Source organism: Oncorhynchus keta, chromosome 34 (genome assembly GCF_023373465.1).
Source record: "Oncorhynchus keta strain PuntledgeMale-10-30-2019 chromosome 34, Oket_V2, whole genome shotgun sequence".
In the NCBI taxonomy this organism is placed as follows: Eukaryota; Metazoa; Chordata; class Actinopteri; order Salmoniformes; family Salmonidae; genus Oncorhynchus; species Oncorhynchus keta.
This window is the reverse complement of record NC_068454.1, coordinates 13,370,398-13,387,823: the sequence shown is the minus strand read 5'-3', so window position 1 is coordinate 13,387,823 and position 17,426 is coordinate 13,370,398. Positions and strand designations below refer to the sequence as shown.

The 17,426-nt window shown below is 44.1% G+C and overlaps 1 protein-coding gene, 1 long non-coding RNA gene and 1 pseudogene across 3 annotated transcripts; 2 read left to right on the top strand and 1 right to left on the bottom strand.

Annotated features, from left to right (window-relative positions):
* Positions 1 to 7,864, top strand: part of LOC118366600 (DNA repair protein REV1-like) — an 8,137-nt pseudogene extending 273 nt beyond the window's left edge.
* A 974-nt stretch (positions 7,865 to 8,838) lies between these two features.
* LOC118366754 (thioredoxin domain-containing protein 9-like) lies at positions 8,839 to 12,499 on the top strand. Of its 2 annotated transcripts, none has more exons than XM_035749397.2 (5): positions 8,839 to 9,006; positions 9,837 to 10,062; positions 10,807 to 10,925; positions 11,121 to 11,375; positions 11,766 to 12,499. In XM_035749397.2, exons 2-5 carry the CDS (start codon positions 9,877 to 9,879, stop codon positions 11,884 to 11,886), a joined length of 681 nt encoding a protein of 226 aa, XP_035605290.1. In that variant the 5' UTR covers positions 8,839 to 9,006; positions 9,837 to 9,876; the 3' UTR covers positions 11,887 to 12,499. The 2 variants fall into 2 exon arrangements, with proteins under 2 accessions (XP_035605290.1, XP_035605291.1); XM_035749398.2 differs by lacking the exon at positions 8,839 to 9,006 and adding an exon at positions 9,062 to 9,281.
* Positions 12,500 to 12,633: 134 nt separating this feature from the next.
* LOC118366755 (uncharacterized) lies at positions 12,634 to 15,476 on the bottom strand. Its single transcript, XR_004822031.2, has 3 exons — positions 15,137 to 15,476; positions 14,424 to 14,745; positions 12,634 to 12,784 (listed from the first exon to the last, which is right to left on the bottom strand). It is a non-coding gene; the product is annotated as an uncharacterized LOC118366755 (long non-coding RNA).
* Between the last annotated feature and the right edge of the window lie 1,950 nt (positions 15,477 to 17,426).

Genomic DNA, 17,426 nt, shown 5'->3' with positions numbered 1-17,426 from the left:
TTTGATATAAATTATTTTGGCAATAACCCTACAAAAAGTTATTAATGAACCTTTTTCATTTCCATATGGACTAGAAAGCAAAGTGTTTGTTTCTTGGTCTTCGGGAATGTGACTGAAATGTGCCTCAGGCCTTGAAAAATAAAATGTTTAACTGATTGAAAGTGTAAAGAGATCTGGGTGAATAAATGACAGTGGAGCTGCCTTGGCTGTTCAAAAGGCATCAGCCCGAGAGCCTAATGCTTCTTTAGTTAGTTAGGATTTCTTTGTTGAGAATCATTTCTCCTCAGAAGCTAAAGTTTCAGAGATGGTAAAACCAGCTTGATTGCCATAGGCGTATCAGGGAAACTGGACAGGAGGGAGGGGTGCTTCAAAATATAGCAGTTCTGTAACATATTTAATTCAGCCTCTCATTCTTAATTGCCGGCCTCAACACGTTACGGAAAGAGGTTGTATTGGAATGTGGGTCGTCTGGATACTGGACAACCAATAAATTGGCAAATGCAAACATCTTTAGCGGACAACAGTTCTTCAGGCCTTGAACAAAAGAAAGCGGTTTGCGATTTCGTTCATACTGGTGAACCGGCGTTTGAGTTGTGGGGTTGCAATATCAACAGTCCCTTATCTCTGGTATATCTTGGCATGCATCATTCAAGACTAGGTTTAACTTGTGTACAGCGCAATGGACATGTAACGCACAGTATCTCAGGAAAGACTGTCTGGGTTGACTCCGTATAGGAAACCAAAGAAAGATGAAGTGCATTATGCCAGTGATTCTGTTGGCACGACATTTGGAAACGGAGGGGCAGCATAGTTTCCCTCCCACTGTATTACATCCTGTCTAACCTCTGTGACCTTTGACCTGTCCAGGGTCCAACATCCTGTTGGCGAGAATGGCTACCCGAAAGGCTAAGCCGAACGGACAGTACCTCCTGAGGTCAGAGGAAGTGGATGACTTCATCAGGGACCAGACGGTGACCAGCCTACCAGGTGAGGCACTACAGCACCACCTGCTGGCCACACACCACACACACAGTTACTCTGCAACTGATGATCATCTTTCTTGTGCATCTCCAAAATATAAACTGTCCTTCTCTACACCCTCCATCTCTCCTTCTCCACCCATCCCTGTATTTCTCTGCCCTCTTCTCCCTCAGGTGTGGGCCGTTCTATGGGTGGTAAACTGGCATATCTGGGTGTGAGGTCATGTGGGGACCTGCAGCAGGTGTCTCTGCAGCGGCTGCAGAAGGAGTTTGGCCCTCGCACCGGTCAGACCCTCTTCAGGTTCTGCCGAGGTCTGGTCTGTCTCTGCTGAGATGAACTACAACATCCGCTTCACACAGGTTGTTGATCTGGTCCACGCAGGTCATAACTGGTTTATACTGATCAGAACTGGGGCTTATTCAAGGAGGCAGAATATTCAGATTGTTCCGAATGGGATATTTCCTAAAGAACAGACATTCTTCTTTGCTTGTTCAAAGTGACAGGCTTTTCTATCACTTTCTCCATTCTCTCTTTCTCTAAATTCTCTCTATCTCACCAGGTGGACGAGGCGGAGTCGTTCCTGACCCACCTGTCCATTGAGGTGCAGAAGCGTCTGCAGGGGGCGGGGCTTAGGGGTCGCAGGCTGACCCTAAAGGTCATGGTCTGTAAGGCAGGGGTGGAGCAATCCAACTGCAGTGGTCATGGCACCTGTAACAGTTTGGCTAGGTGAGCGAGACCAATGGACACGGTGGCCATGTCTGAATACCCATGAACAGTAGGCTCTTTGGGTATGCGAAAATATAACATTTTATAGTATGTAAAATTAAGTGTGCTTTAAATGCCAGGATGTCATACTCATTTCAGCTGCACAACTTTGAGGAAGAGCATCATCTTTTCACCCTCGCGTGTGTTTGACAACAGCTGATAATCAGAATAGAGGACACGCATAAATAAACGAATGGCGTCAAATCAACGCAGTTGAACATTACGAGGCATTCTCAGGATGGATCAGCCTACGATGTTATTTGTTAATAGTTCTCAGGATGGATCAGCCTAGGATGTTATTTGTTGCTCGTTCTCAGGATGGATCAGCCTACGATGTTATTTGTTAATAGTTCTCAGGATGGATCAGCCTAGGATGTTATTTGTTGCTAGTTCTCAGGATGGATCAGCCTAGGATGTTATTTGTTGCTCGTTCTCAGGATGGATCAGCCTAGGATGTTATTTGTTGCTAGTTCTCAGGATGGATCAGCCTAGGATGTTATTTGTTGCTCGTTCTCAGGATGGATCAGCCTAGGATGTTATTTGTTGCTAGTTCTCAGGATGGATCAGCCTAGGATGTTATTTGTTGCTCGTTCTCAGGATGGATCAGCCTAGGATGTTATTTGTTGCTCGTTCTCAGGATGGATCAGCCTAGGATGTTATTTGTTACTCGTTCTCAGGATGGATCAGCCTAGGATGTTATTTGTTGCTCGTTCTCAGGATGGATCAGCCTAGGATGTTATTTGTTGCTCGTTCTCAGGATGGATCAGCCTAGGATGTTATTTGTTGCTCGTTCTCAGGATGGATCAGCCTAGGATGTTATTTGTTTCTCGATCTCAGGATGGATCAGCCTAGGATGTTATTTGTTGCTTGATCTCAGGATGCTATTTGTTGCTTACTGCATTTGTTTGTTTTTTAAATAAAAATAGTATGTTCTAAATAGTTTGTAGTACAATTAGTACACAGTATGTAGTTTTAGTAAATAGCAGGCAAAACAGATTTCAGACACTTCCTGGAACACACTGAGGGGACATAATTGAGTGTCTTCCTCTTCTCCTCTCCCTCTCTCCTCCTCTTTTCTCCTCTCCCTCTCTCCTCTACCCTCCTCTCCTCTCTCCCCCTCTCTCCTCTCTCAGGTCAGTGACCCAGGCCCAGCTTACAGACTGTGGTCATTTGATAGCCAGTGAGGTCATCAAGCTGTTCCACGCAATGAGGCTGAAGGTGCAGGACCTGAGGGGGGTGGGCCTCCAGGTGCAGCTCCTCGAGGGGGCCCACTCCGTCCCCAAGGACCCCACGGGCCCCAAAACATGCTACGTCAGAGACAAGCTGCTGGCCCAGCACCCCCCCGCCCAACATAACTATACAGGTAAGTGTGTGTGTGAGCTCTTGTTAGTGGTTACCTCAAGGAGCCAGTCATCGAGCCATAGAACGACCTCTGCTGTCTCTCTTCCTTCAGATTTGCTACCTAATACCGCCATTACTGACACATGCACCAGTCAGGAAAATAGTTCCTCTGCCAGAGTCCTGTCCCCCTTCTCCACTCCCCGCCCTACATCGCCTGCTGAGCCAATCCCAGGGACAAGTAAAGGAGAGCCGCCACACACACCTAACCATGTTGATAACCGCCTTAACCTCAGCATCGAGGTCTCCCCTCCCTCACAGGTACTTCACCCCTAGATCAACAGTGCATTGCTCTCATTGAAAAAACATTCGGTTGGCTATGTTTTTGAAGCATAATTTCAAGTCCAATCAAATTGTATTTGTCACATGCTCCGAATACAACAGGTATAGATAGACCTTACAGTGTAGCGGGGGGGCAGGTGGCCATTTGATGAATAGTTCAGCAGTCTTATGGCTTGGAGGCTTGGAGGTAGAAGCTAGAAAGGAGCCTTTTGGGCAGTAAAATCACCCTCACACACAGGTTTCCCAGGATACATGTTGTATGTGTGTCCATGTGTGTCTGTGTCCATGTCGGGTGGACCGGTCGGTGTTGGAGGCCTTGCCTGCAGAGTTGAGAGAACAGGTGGAGCACTCCTGGACCCACAGAGACACAGAGAGAACCCACAACGGTTCACACCAACGCCCCCTTCACCCTGGCCCCTCTTCTACTCTATCTTCCTGTTCATCTTCCCCTCTACCCTCCTCTCCTCCTCCCCCTGCTGCCCCTCCTGTAGGAGCACTGGTGCTTCAGATCCCCAAACAGTCTGGACAGACCGGCTCCACAGGCATCATACTGGAACTGTCTGACTTCTCCCAGGTACACACACACACACACACACACACACATTCTCATTAACGGCAACATCCCCTATAAACACGCACATATTGTTTCTCTGTCTGCGTCTGTCTTTCTCTCTCCCTGTGTGTGTGTGTGTGTGTGTGTGTGTGTGTGTGTGTGTGTGTGAGAGTGTGTGTGTGTGTGTGTGTGTGTGTGTGTGTGTGTGTGTGTGTGTGTGTGTGTGTGTGTGTGTGTGTGTGTCTGTGTATGAGAGAGTATGAGTGTGTATGTGTGTGTGAGAGAGATAGAGATAGTGTGTGTGTGTGTGTGTGTGTGTGTGTAGGTTGACCCGGAGGTGTTTGCAGAACTCCCCAGAGAACTCCAGGAGGAGCTGCGTTCAGTGTACGGCCGCAGAGAGAACACTCATGGGTAAGAATACAGTATATCTATCCAATAATATACACTGAGTTTACCAATCATTAAGAACACCTTCCTAATAAGAATGGTCCCATCAGTTTGTTTCGCATGGACTCTACAAAGTGTCCAAAGCATTCCACAGGGATGCTGGCCCATGTTGACGCCAATGCGCCTGGCACCATACCAGTGCGCCTGGCACCATACCCCATTCAAAGACACTTAAATATTTTGTCTTGCCCATTCACCCTCTGAATGGTATACACACACACACACACACACACACACACAATCCATGTCTTATTGTCTCAAGGCTTAAAAATCCTTCTATAGCCTGTCTCCTCCCCTTCATCTACACTGGTTGAAGTGGATTTAACAGGTGACATCAATGAGGGATCATAGCTTCCACCTGGATTCCCCAGTCAGTCTGACATGTAAAGAGCAGGTGTTCTTAATGTTTTGTACGCTCAGTGGATACTAATAATATAATATAGAATATACATGCCATTTAGCAATACACTGAAAAGAACCATAGAACCGACTAATGATCAAATTAAACTTTCATTGCATTGCCCCCTTTCTCTCTCTTTCCTTCTCTACCTTTCACTCCTTCCCTTGCCTCGCTCGTCCCCCCTCTTTCTCTGTAGCAGACCAGAAGAACCCCCTGTTGCATCTGAAGCATGTGGGGGTGGGTTGGATGAAGCGCGGCTACAAGAAGAAGGCCAACAAAGGCCCCTCCCCTCTAAAGAGGCCCCGCCCACCAGGAAACACCCCGGCCAAAGACCTACCACACGTGCTCAGACCCAGGGACCTACCCAATGGCCTCAAGGTGAGCCCCTAAACACTTATGCAAGTTAAGTTGTCTGTTTTATTAATGATGCATAGTGATTAAACTGGCCTGAACTGACCCCCATCCAGCTGGAGAATGGACCTTCCACCTCCCCCCTACAGCAGGACGACCCAGAGACTCTGTCCAAGTTCACCCCTTGCCCTGAACCCACCCTGGCTGGAGCCTGTGATTTCAGGGACATCCGAACACTACTCAGAGAATGGATCACTACCATCTCAGGTACAGAATGGGGAGTGGGTCGTTTACTACCATCTATGGAAAAAGGGGGACATTTTCTGCCATAGTTCAGTCGTGGCCAAAAGTTTTTTTAGAATGACACAAATATTAATTTTCACAAAGTCTGCTGCCTCAGTTTGTATGATGGCAATATGCTTCACAGGCAAGGATATTGCTGCCAGTAAGATTGCACCTAAATCAACCATTTATCGTTTCATCAAGAACTTCAAGGAGAGCGGTTCAATTGTTGTGAAGAAGTCTTCAGGGCGCCCAAGAAAGTCCAGCAAGCGCCAGGACCATCTACTAAAGTTGATTCAGCTGCGGGATCGGGGCACTACCAGTACAGAGCTTGCTCAGGAATGGCAGCAGGCAGGTATGAGTGTATCTGCACACACAGTGAGGCAAAGACTTTTGGAGGATAACCTGGTGTTGAATGTCAAGATGGGCAGCGAAGAAGCCACTTCTCTCCAGAAAAAACATCAGGGACAGACTGATATTCTGCAAAAGGTACAGCGATTGGACTGCTGGGGACTGGGGTAAAGTCATTTTCTCTGATGAATCCCCTTTCTGATTGTTTGGGGCATCCGGAAAAAAGCTTGTCCAGAGAAGACAAGGTGAGCGCTACCATCAGTCCTGTGTCATGCCAACAGTAAAGCATCCTGAGACCATTCATGTGTGGGTTTGCTTCATAGACAAGGGAGTGGGCTCACTCACAATTTTGCCTAAGAACACAGCCATGAATAAAGAATGGTACCAACACATCTTCCCGAGAGCAGCTTCAACTTCTCCCAACCATCCAGGAACAGTTTGGTGACGAACAATGCCTTTTCCAGCATGATGGAGCACCTTCCCATAAGACAAAAGTGATGACTAAGTGGCTCGGGGAACAAAACATTAATATGGGTCCATGGTCAGGAAACTCCCCAGACCTTAATCCCATTGAGAACTTGTGGTCAATCCTCAAGAGGTGGGTGGACAAACAAAAACCCACAAATTCTGACAAAGTCCATGCATTGATTATGCAAGAATGGGCTGCCATCAGTCAGTATGTGGCCCAGAGGTTAATTGACAGAATGCCAGGGCGGATTGCAGAGGTCTTGAAAAAGAAGGGTCAACACTGCAAATATTGACTCTTTGCATCAACTTCATGTAATTGTCAATAAAAGCCTTTGACACTTATGAAATGATTGTAATTATACTTCAGTATTCCATAGTAACATCTGACAAAATTATCTAAAGACGCTGAAGCAGCAAACATTGTGGAAATTAATATTTGTGTCATTCAAGTTTTTGCCACAACTGTAGTTGTGTTTTTGACTGTGTTAAAGATGTGGTTTTGACTGTGTTAAAGATGTGGTTTTGACTGTGTTAAAGATGTGGTTTTGACTGTGTTAAAGATGTGGTTTTGACTGTGTTAAAGATTTGGTTTTGACTGTGTTAAAGATTTGATTTTGACTGTGTTAAAGATTTGATTTTGACTGTTAAAGATGTGGTTTTGACTGTGTTAAAGATGTGGTTTTGATTGTGTTAAAGATGTGGTTTTGACTGTGTTAAAGATGTGGTTTTGACTGTTAAAGATGTGGTTTTGACTGTGTTAAAGATGTACACTCTTTTGACTGTGTTAAAGATGTGGTTTTGACTGTGTTAAAGATGTGGTTTTGACTGTGTTAAAGATGTGGTTTTGACTGTGTTAAAGATGTGGTTTTGACTGTGTTAAAAGATGTGGTTTTGACTGTGTTAAAGATTTGGACAACACTTTGACTGTGTTAAAGATTTGGTTTTGACTGTGTTAAATATGTGATTTTGACTGTGTTAAATATGTGATTTTGACTGTGTGGAAAAGATGTGGTTTTGACTGTGTTAAAGATGTGGTTTTGACTGTGTTAAAGATGTGGTTTTGACTGTGTTAAAGGTGTGGTTTTGACTGTGTTAAAGATTTGGTTTTGACTGTGTTAAAGATGTGGTTTTGACTGTGTTAAAGATGTGGTTTTGACCGTGTTAAAGATTTGGTTTTGACTGTGTAAAATATGTGGTTTTGACTGTGTAAAATATGTGGTTTTGACTGTGTTAAATATGTGGTTTTGACTGTGTTAAAGATGTGGTTTTTGACTGTGTTAAAGATGTGGTTTTGACTGTGTTAAAGATTTGGTTTTGACTGTGTTAAAGATTTGGTTTTGACTGTGTTAAAGATTTGGTTTTGACTGTGTAAAAGATTTGGTTTGACTGTGTAAAATATGTGGTTTTGACTGTGTTAAGATTTGGTTTGCATTTTTTCTAAGTACTTTACACCCTCAGACCCCATGGAGGAGGACATTCTGCAGGTAGTCAAGTACTGCACTGATCTGATCAATGACAAAGACCTAGAGAAACTTGACCTGATCATTTTGGTTTCATCTGACATTCTCCCAACAAATGCTCTCTAGAAGACGGGCCTGGACATGTACTGGTAACAGGGGGACACGTCTGGCACTGCAGGATTTGAGTGCCTGGCGGTGTAGTGTGTTACTGATGGTAGGCTTTGTTACTTTGGTCCCAGCTCTCTGCAGGTCATTCACTGTGGTTCTGGGATTTTTGCTCACCGTTCTTGTGATCATTTTGACCCCACGGGGTGAGATCTTGCGTGGAGCCCCAGATCGAGGGAGACTATCAGTGGTCTTGTATGTCTTCCATTTCCTAATAATTGCTCCCACCATTGATTTCTTCAAACCAAGCTGCTTACCTATTGCAGATTCAATCTTCCCAGCCTGGTGCAGGTCTACAATTTTGTTTCTGGTGTCCTTTGACAGCTCTTTGGTCTTGGCCATAGTGGAGTTTGAAGTGTGACTGTTTGAGGTTGTGGATAGGTGTCTTTTATACTCATAACAAGTTCAAACAGGTGCCATTAATACAGGTAACGAGTGGAGGACAGAGGGGCCTCTTAAAGAAGTTACAGGTCTGTGAGAGCCAGAAATCTTGCTTGTTTGTCGGTGACCAAATACTTATTTTCCACCATAATTTGCAAATAAATTCATTAAAAATCCTACAATGTGATTTTCTGGATTTTTTTTCTCATTTTGTCTGTCATAGTTGAAGTGTACCTATGATGAAAATTACAGGCCTCTCATCTCTTTAAGTAGGAGAACCTGCACAATTGGTGGCTGACGAAATACTTTTTTGCCCCACTGTACCTGTTCATTGAAATTAATTCCAAGTGACTACCTCAACAAACAAAAAAACATGTCACGGTTGTGTGTGCAGGATGGATAACGTTCTTGTCGCCAGCTAGCCAACTTCAACTAACTCAGTCAAGGGCAACATTGAAACTGGAATGACAGTACACTAGTTGAATTTTCGTTTGTTTCGTATTTTTGTCCTATTGGCATTTATTTGTATACGTCCATGATAATGGCGTTGATGCGTGATTTCGACTGGTTCAGAAAAAGTACTCGCGTCATCTGGACACTGTTCATTCTCATCCAGCAGGGGGCAACCTTCTGCATAATGCTGACCTAAAATCTCCTTCTGTACCACACTGCGCGCTCTGCAGTCTGCAAAGATACGACACTGAGTCAGGGTTCCGCTTTTGGTGAGTAGGCTTGCCATATTGTCAGCTTTGTAGTATTGATAAAGTCATGTGGAAATGATAAATTCAGTCGGCCCTATTAACATAAGTGGTTGCTTTTTTGTTGTAATCTTGTAGCTTCAGTGTCTGGGCAACTTGGTCGTTTTTGTCAGGTCGCTAACGTTAGCCAGCTAGCTAGCTCCCCAGCGTTCTCTGACCACGCAGCTGTTAGCCTAGCTAACAGCCGAGCTAACAGCCCTACCTTGATGTAGCTAGCGAGCTAGGCTAAAACGACTCCGGTGATTTGTTCCTTTGTTCATTTTTGACATATCTTTCTACTTTGTCTGAAAGCTGATACGAGTAGGCTAACAAACATCTGACATCTATTGTTCAATTGGGACTTTGTCTTTGGCTAACGTTAGCATTCTTGCTAATTAACGTTAGCTAACAGACAATGGTAATTTGTTAGCGATAGGTGGGGAATCAAATAGCAGAACTTTAAAATAGTTAACCAACGTTACTGTTAAGTTGTATTTTGTAAGACTAAAGATCTTGATAACTTTATAAAGGGGAATAACTTACGCTAGTTAGCTAGGTAACGTTAGCTAGTAGCTGTAGTTTAGTAACCCATCGAGTTGAGTTCACCATGCCAGGTAGTTGTTACATTAACTAACGAAAATTACTAGCTATCTAACGTTGGTTGTTTTCGATTTAAAACCTCAGTGTGTAGTTTCCATGGTCACCAGCCAGGGTCATTAGCTAGTTTGCTTAATCCTTGGTCCAACCATTGCATTTCAGAGAGAGAAATTCAATCTATAAAATTGTCTCTGACTCTCACTCACCCCATCCCTCAGGAATAGAGTGATTGTGTCAGAAGTTTCAAAGCTTTTCATCATGGCGAGTCAGTCGATGGAGATTATGGCCAAAGCGCTGGAGCAGCAAGTGCTGCAGTCAGCCAGGATGGTGGAGGAGCAGTTGGACAAAGAGCTGGGGAAGCTGGAGCGCATGGATGACGACGAGATGGAAAAGCTGAAGGAGAGGAGGATGGAGGCCCTCAAGAAATCCCAGAAACAGAAGCAGGTAGGTGGGAAGGGCTGAGGATCGCAATATGGTGGATGCCTAACAAGCATTTGCTTTAGTACATCAACCTACACTGGACACCTGCTCATCGAACATCTTATTCCAACCCCCTGCTGCTATAACAGCCTCCACTCTTCTGTGATGGCGTTCTACTAGATTTTGGAACTTTGCTGCAGGGACTTGCATACATTCAGCCACAAGCATTAGTGAGGTTGGAAACTGATTTTTGGGTGGTTAGGTCTGGCTCGCAGTCGGCGTTCCAATTATTTGATGGGGTTGAGGTCAGTGCTCTGCAGGCCAGTCAAGTTCTAATGCACCGATCTTGACAAACCATTTCTGTATGGACCTGGCTTTGTGCACTGGGGAGTTCTACTGAAACAGGAAAGGGCCTTCCCCAAACTGTTGCCACAAAGTTGGAAGCACAGAATCTAGGGGGCCGAACCATGAAAAACAGCCACAGACCATTATCCCGGGCAGCTCGAGCAGGGCAGAAATTTGACGTACTGACTTGTTGGAAAGGTGGCATCCTATGTCCTATCCATGTTTAGTCACTGAGCTCTTCAGTAAGGCCAATGTTTGTCTATGGAGATCGCATGGCTGTGTAGACTATTTCATACACATATCGGCAACAGGTGTGGCTGAAATAGCAGAATCCATATATTTTGAAGGTGTCCACATACTTATGTGTGTGTATGTCATACCAGTAACAACTCATAATAGTTTCTGTGTGCTCTGTCCTATAAGGAGTGGCTGTCTAAAGGGCATGGGGAGTATAAAGAAATCCCCAGTGAGAAAGATTTCTTCCCAGAGGTGAAGGAGAGCAATCGTGTGGTCTGCCATTTCTACAGAGACTCCACCTTCAGGTTGGCAACACAGCAATGTTTTCCCCTCTTCCTGTTTTTCTCTGCTGCTAATGAATTGAGCCCTGCTCCGGAGTGAGCTTACCCTCCCAAAATCCCAAAGAAAGGATTAGAAGGGGATTTATTGCCCAGTAAACCTTAATTGCAGCTTCTACCAGGATCTTAACCCTGCTGTCTCCTTCCCCCTGCCTTATAAAGATGCAAGATCCTGGACAAGCACCTGGGTATCCTGGCCAAGAAGCACCTGGAGACTAAGTTCATCAAGCTGAATGTGGAAAAGGCGCCGTTCCTGACAGAGAGGCTGCGGATCAAGGTGATTCCCACGCTGGCGCTGGTTAAGGATGGGAAGACCAAGGATTACGTGGTAGGATTCACCGACCTGGGGAACACAGACGAGTTCTCCACAGAGGTGCTGGAGTGGAGATTGGGCTGCTCTGACGTCATCAACTACAGGTACACAGACTGGTGTGATTTCCTACAGATAATCACACCTCTAGCTAGGAAGATTATCCGTCTAGGTATTTCCTGTCACGCATGAGGCCTTTGGTTCATGTGCGAAAGAATAGAAATCCTTACCTGTTCATGCACAACCGCATGCTGATTTAGTCTTATTAAATGGATTCTAGATAGCATGCTAGCAAATACCCATAGACTTCCAGTCATTGCGCTAATGCTAGTAACATGGCTCACAAAACTACCTCTTCAACTTCCTTCATACTGGACAGACATAAATGGTGCATATAGACAAAAGGTCACTTGAATCCGGAAGTAGATAAAGAGCCTCATTGCCAAAATCTCAAATCCTACATCATAACACCCCTCTACCCTTGTCTTCTCCTCCAGTGGTAACCTAATGGAGCCCCCCACCTTGACACAGAAATCTGGTTCAAAGTTCACCAAGGTGGAGAAGAAGACCATCAGAGGGAGAGGACACGATTCAGATTCTGGTTCTGAAGATGACTAGAAGACTGTCAGCCTTCAACCTCTGTCTCTCAGGGCTAATACCCACTAACTGGCAGAACCATCTCCTCCAGTTTTATAGGTTTCCTTCCCCCTTCTGTCATTTCCTTATTTATTATAGTCTTCCATGCTTTAGTTTTCCATTTATTTTATGGATTAAATTCTGACTTATTTTGTTTGGACTTTAAATCATATTTAATGTCATTTATATTTGACAGGCAAGTAAAAGGAGGATTCCTGTCTGAGCCACTGAACTCTTTCTGCTCTGACTGGCTCCCCTTGAAATGGTTCATTTGATTCCAATTTGAAGTCTAAAACCTGACCTTCAGCCTTGATGCAGTTACCCTGTATCATAACAGATTTGATTCTAATTTATGGACTTGGATTTGGATTTTTAACAAACAACCATCCTTACGAACAGTAACGCTTGCAACATTAACATCGATCCATGTCATTTGCCTTTGTTGAACCCATTCAGCGGTTCAGTAGCAACAATCAAGTGCCAGCTTCATTCCACAACCTCCATCCAGTCTTGTCAGTGTGTGATGGTAGAACATGTTTGAGGTTTTCTATAAAAAAAAATTAGCTTGATCTTAATAAAAATAAGCTGATCATCACTGGCTCTTTGTGTCATTTCCCTCTGACTTTTGATTCATGTTTTTGTTTTGAAATATAAGAGGGGTGTGATAGACAGGTTTCTGTCCAGGTATAGATTCAACACATTGTACAGGGATTTCACTTGAGTCAATTGAATCATGGATTTTTTGAAAGGCCAAACAAGCTACTTATTCACAGCCTTACTGTCCTCTACATGTTTGAGACGTTGTATGATCAGCTCTCTGCTGTTCTGGTAGGCGTCTTCCTCAGTAGGGAGACCATGGGGCAGCGTGAGTGGCTGGATCCTGGACAGAGGGAGGAGAGATGAAAGTGGTTATACACTTAACAAAAATATAAATGCAACACTTTCTTAAATTTCACAAGGAAATCAGTCTATTTAAATAAATTCAGTTGGTCCTAATATGTTTTTCACAAGACTGGAAATACAGATAAGCTGTTGGTGAAGGATCCTTTATTTTTTACAGGGGGTGGATCAGAATTATGCTGAAACATGAGGTGATTGTGGGTAATGAATGGCACGACAATGGGCCTCAGGATCTCGGCACAATATCTGCACTCAAATTGCCATTGATAAAATGCAATTGTGTTCGTTCTGTAGTTTGCCTGTCTGTACTATAACTCTGTTCACAATGTTGACATCAGCAAACCAGTCGCACACAAAACGCCATACACACGGTCTGACATCTGCCCGGTACAGTTGAAACCCGGATTCATCCATGAAGAGTACACTTCTCCAGTGTGCCAGTGGCCATCGAAGGTGACAATTTGCCCACCGCAGTTGGTTACAACTCTGAACTGCAGGCCGGTCAAGACCCTGGTGAGGACGACAAGCAAGCAGATGAGCTTCCCTGATGACATCAGCTGTCCGGTGGCTCATCTCAGAACATCCTGCAGGTGAATAAGCTGGATGTGGAGGTCCTGGGCTGGCATGATTACTAGTGGTCTGCAGTTGTGAGGCCAGTTGATGTACTGCCAAATTCTCTAAAAGGCAATTGATGGTGGCTTATGGTAGAGAAATTAACATTAAATTCTCTGGCAACAGCTCTGGTGGACAGTATTGTGTCGAGGCACAGATCTGCAGAAGGGTACCAAAAACAATTATTCAGCATTGAAGGTACCCAAAAACACAGTGGCCTCCATCATTCTTAAATGGAAGAAGTTTTGAACCACCAAGGCTCTTCCTAAAGCTGGCCGCCTGGCCAAACTGAGCAATCAAGGGAGAAGGGCCTTGGTCAGGGAGAGCTCTCCTCTGTGGAGAAGGGAAAACCTTCCAGAAGGACAACCGTCTCTGCAGCGCTCCACCAATCAGGCCTTTATGGTAGAGTGGCCAGACGGATGCCACTCCTCAGTAAAAGGCACATGACAGCCCGTTTTGAGTGCCAAGCTTGTAGCGTCATACCCAAGAAGACTTGAGGCTGTAATCACTGCCAGAGGTTCAACAAAGTACTGATTACTTATGCAAATGTGATATTTTTTTATTTATTTATAAAAAAAGTTCTAAAAACTTGTTTTTGCTTTGTCATTATGGGGTGTTGTGTAGATTGAGGGGGGACAATGTAATCAATTTTAGAATAAAGCTGTAACGTAAACAAAATGTGAAATAGTCAAGGGGTCTGAATATTTCCAAATGCATTGTACCCCCAAAAAACTACTTCAGTAGTACTTTAAAATAGTTTTACTTCGATACTTCACCACAGTAAAAACCAAGTTAGCAATCATACTCATCATTACAACTTCACTGCATGACCTCAAGCACAGATAAATTAATTAAATACACGTCTTGGAGGAGAAAATGGTAACACTATGCAAAACACACACTTAGTCTAGAGGTGGGCTGCACCCACATCTGACAGGTTATGATTTCCAACCACTAGGCAAGCCCCCAGATGATAAGTTATTCATCTAAACGGATAGGAGCCCCACCTTGTGCAGGTAGCGTCCCTCCACTAGCTTCTTCTCCCAGTAAGGTCAGCACATGGTGCTTTTTACTGGGCTGCTCCGGATTACCACCATACTTCTCATGCTTTTGCGTCCGCTCATCCAGCAACTGAAAGACCATGGATTCAGGGGGTTTAGTCCCAGGGGTTTATTTATTTTAGCCTATGATCAAAGTGTAAGTAATTTAGGTAATAAACAGCTTTGAGTTGATGGCATTCATTGCATTTAGATGTAGGGCCTGCCCTTGATGAAAGTCCACAGCACCGTCCACCCTACTTCTTGTGGAATCCGTGCTCTGGTGAACTTGCTGCAGAATGACATTAACCAAGGCAGAGGCATAGTTTATGTTAAAGCCTAGAATAATAGACAGAAATACTGTATCATCAAATATGCAACACATGAATAGGATGAGAAAAGGCAATGTTGTACTGACTGAAGGAGTCAACTCAATATTTAAAATTGTCCAAATAATATATTCCCTACAAATGTATTCCAAATACATTAACAAAATATCATGAATTAAAAAACATTTAAAAAATGTTTCCCACAATGCTTCCAAAAAAATAATGTAAATTAATCCCCCCTGTGGAACACGAGAAAACGTGTTGATTCAAACACCAATCATCTGAATGATTGCAAAGTAACAACTGCCTGCCAGAAAGATTCTCTTCCTTTAATAAATTAGACTTCATCGTTACCTGAATTGGGGGAAATATGTGAAGCCCACGACAGCATTGCCATATTTACTTGTTGGTTGATAGAGGCGTGCGGGACGCAATGTTATAGCACAAAGTTTCTAAACCATTTTTGATTATAATGCAAAAAACATAATATGCGGATGGGCCAAGGCAGATACTGAATCCTACCAAGATATAAAGTGTTGTTACAAAAATATCAAACAAACTAGCTACATTCTAAACAAAATCGAAATGCAGCTAAAATTACGCGTTCAGGATTAACAGAGGATTTTCACGTTTTCGCATTTATGAATTTAAACGGATGTCGGAAGTCATCGGTCATCTTCTTCGGTGGGGATTATCGGCGGTTGGCATCCAACGATATGGTGCATTACCGGCACCTACGGTACTGGAGTGTGGGCCAGAGACGGAGGCAGGGAGACACAAAATCCTACCTGCCAGCCCGTTGCTCTTAAAAAAGATAACAAAATATTTTAAACTATGTCTAATGACGTTCTAATCAATCCACTCTTTCAACTAATTTCCTGTATCCCCTTCTCCCTCATACTAGATCCCAACCTCTCTATTTCCCTCTGATACTGCCCACACTGTAGCAATATATCAAATCAAATTGTAATTGTCACATGCACCAAATACAACATGGTTGTGAAATTAAATGAAAGTAACACAATATAATTACATAACAACAACGAGGCTACATACAGGGGGTACCGGTACCGAGTCAATGTGCGGGGGTACAGGTTAGTCGAGGTCATTATGTAAAGTGACTATGCATAGATGCTAAAGAGTGAGAAAATAAATTTCTATTATTTTTTTAATCGGCAGGGACTGAGAACCTGGTCATAATTGAAGCATGATGGATGGCGCTAATTACAGGAAAATTGTTGAGGGGAAACCTGTTTCAGTCTTCCAGAGATTTGAGACTGGGACAGAGGTTCACCTTCCAGCAGGACAATGACCCTAAACATACTGCTAAAACAACACCCAGAGTGGTTTAAGGGGAAACATTTAAATGTATTGGAATGGCCTAGTCAAAGCCCAGATCTCAATCCAATTGAGAATCTGTGGTATGACATAAAGATTGCTGTACATCAGCGAAAACCATCCAATTTGAAGGATCTGGAGCAGTTTTGCCTTGAAAAATGGGCAAAAATCCCAGTGGCTAGATGTGCCATATAGATGTGCCTTATATATGTGCCATATATGAGACATACTCCAAGACACTTGCAGCTGTAATTGCTGCAAAAGGTGGCTCTACAAACTATTGACTATTTACATTTATTTTGTCTTGTTTCTTGTTTGTTCCACAAAAAAATGATTTTGCATCTTCAAAGTGGTAGGCATGTTGTGTAAATCAAATGATACAAACCCCCCAAAAATCTATTTTAATTCCAGGTTTTAAGGCAACAAATTAGGGAAAAGGCAGAGGGGGTGAATACTTTAGCAAGCCACTGTATATAGCTTGTAGCTCCATTTGTGTTCTTTAAGGCTGTTGCACAGTTATAAACCCATTTCCCAATGTCAAGTCTCTCATGTGTTGTTTCCCTCATCCACTTGTGTGTGTGTTTATTTTTATTTTTTTTACAGTCTACAGAACCAGGGTGTGTGTCTGCCAGGGTGTGTGTCTGCCAGGGTGTGTGTCTGCCATGGTGAGTGTCTGCCATGGTGAGTGTCTACCATGGTGAGTGTCTGCCATGGTGTGTGTCTGCCATGGTGTGTGTCTGCCAGGGTGTGTGTGTCTGCCAGAGTGTGTGTGTCTGCCAGAGTGTGTGTGTCTGACATGATGTGTGTGTGTCTGCCATGGTGTGTGTCTACCATGGTGTGTGTCTGCCAGGGTGTGTGTCTGCCAGGGTGTGTGTCTGCCAGGGTGTGTGTCTGCCAGGGTGTGTGTGTCTGCCATGGTGTGTGTCTGCCATGGTGTGTGTCTGCCATGGTGTGTGTCTGCCAGGGTGTGTGTGTCTGACATGGTGTGTGTCTGCCAAGGTGTGTGTCTGCCATGGTGTGTGTCTGCCAGGGTGTGTCTGCCATGGTGTGTGTCTGCCATGGTGTGTGTCTGCCAGGGTGTGTGTCTGCCATGGTGTGTGTCTGCCATGGTGTGTGTCTGCCAAGGTGTGTGTCTGCCATGGTGTGTGTCTGCCATGGTGTGTGTCTGCCATGGTGTGTGTCTGCCATGGTATGTGTCTGCCAGGGTGTGTGTTTGCCAGGGTGTGTGTTTGCCAGGGTGTGTGTTGGACCTCCAGTACTCCACTTTTCACTACTGGGAGATCAGGTATACCACACATTTCAATCA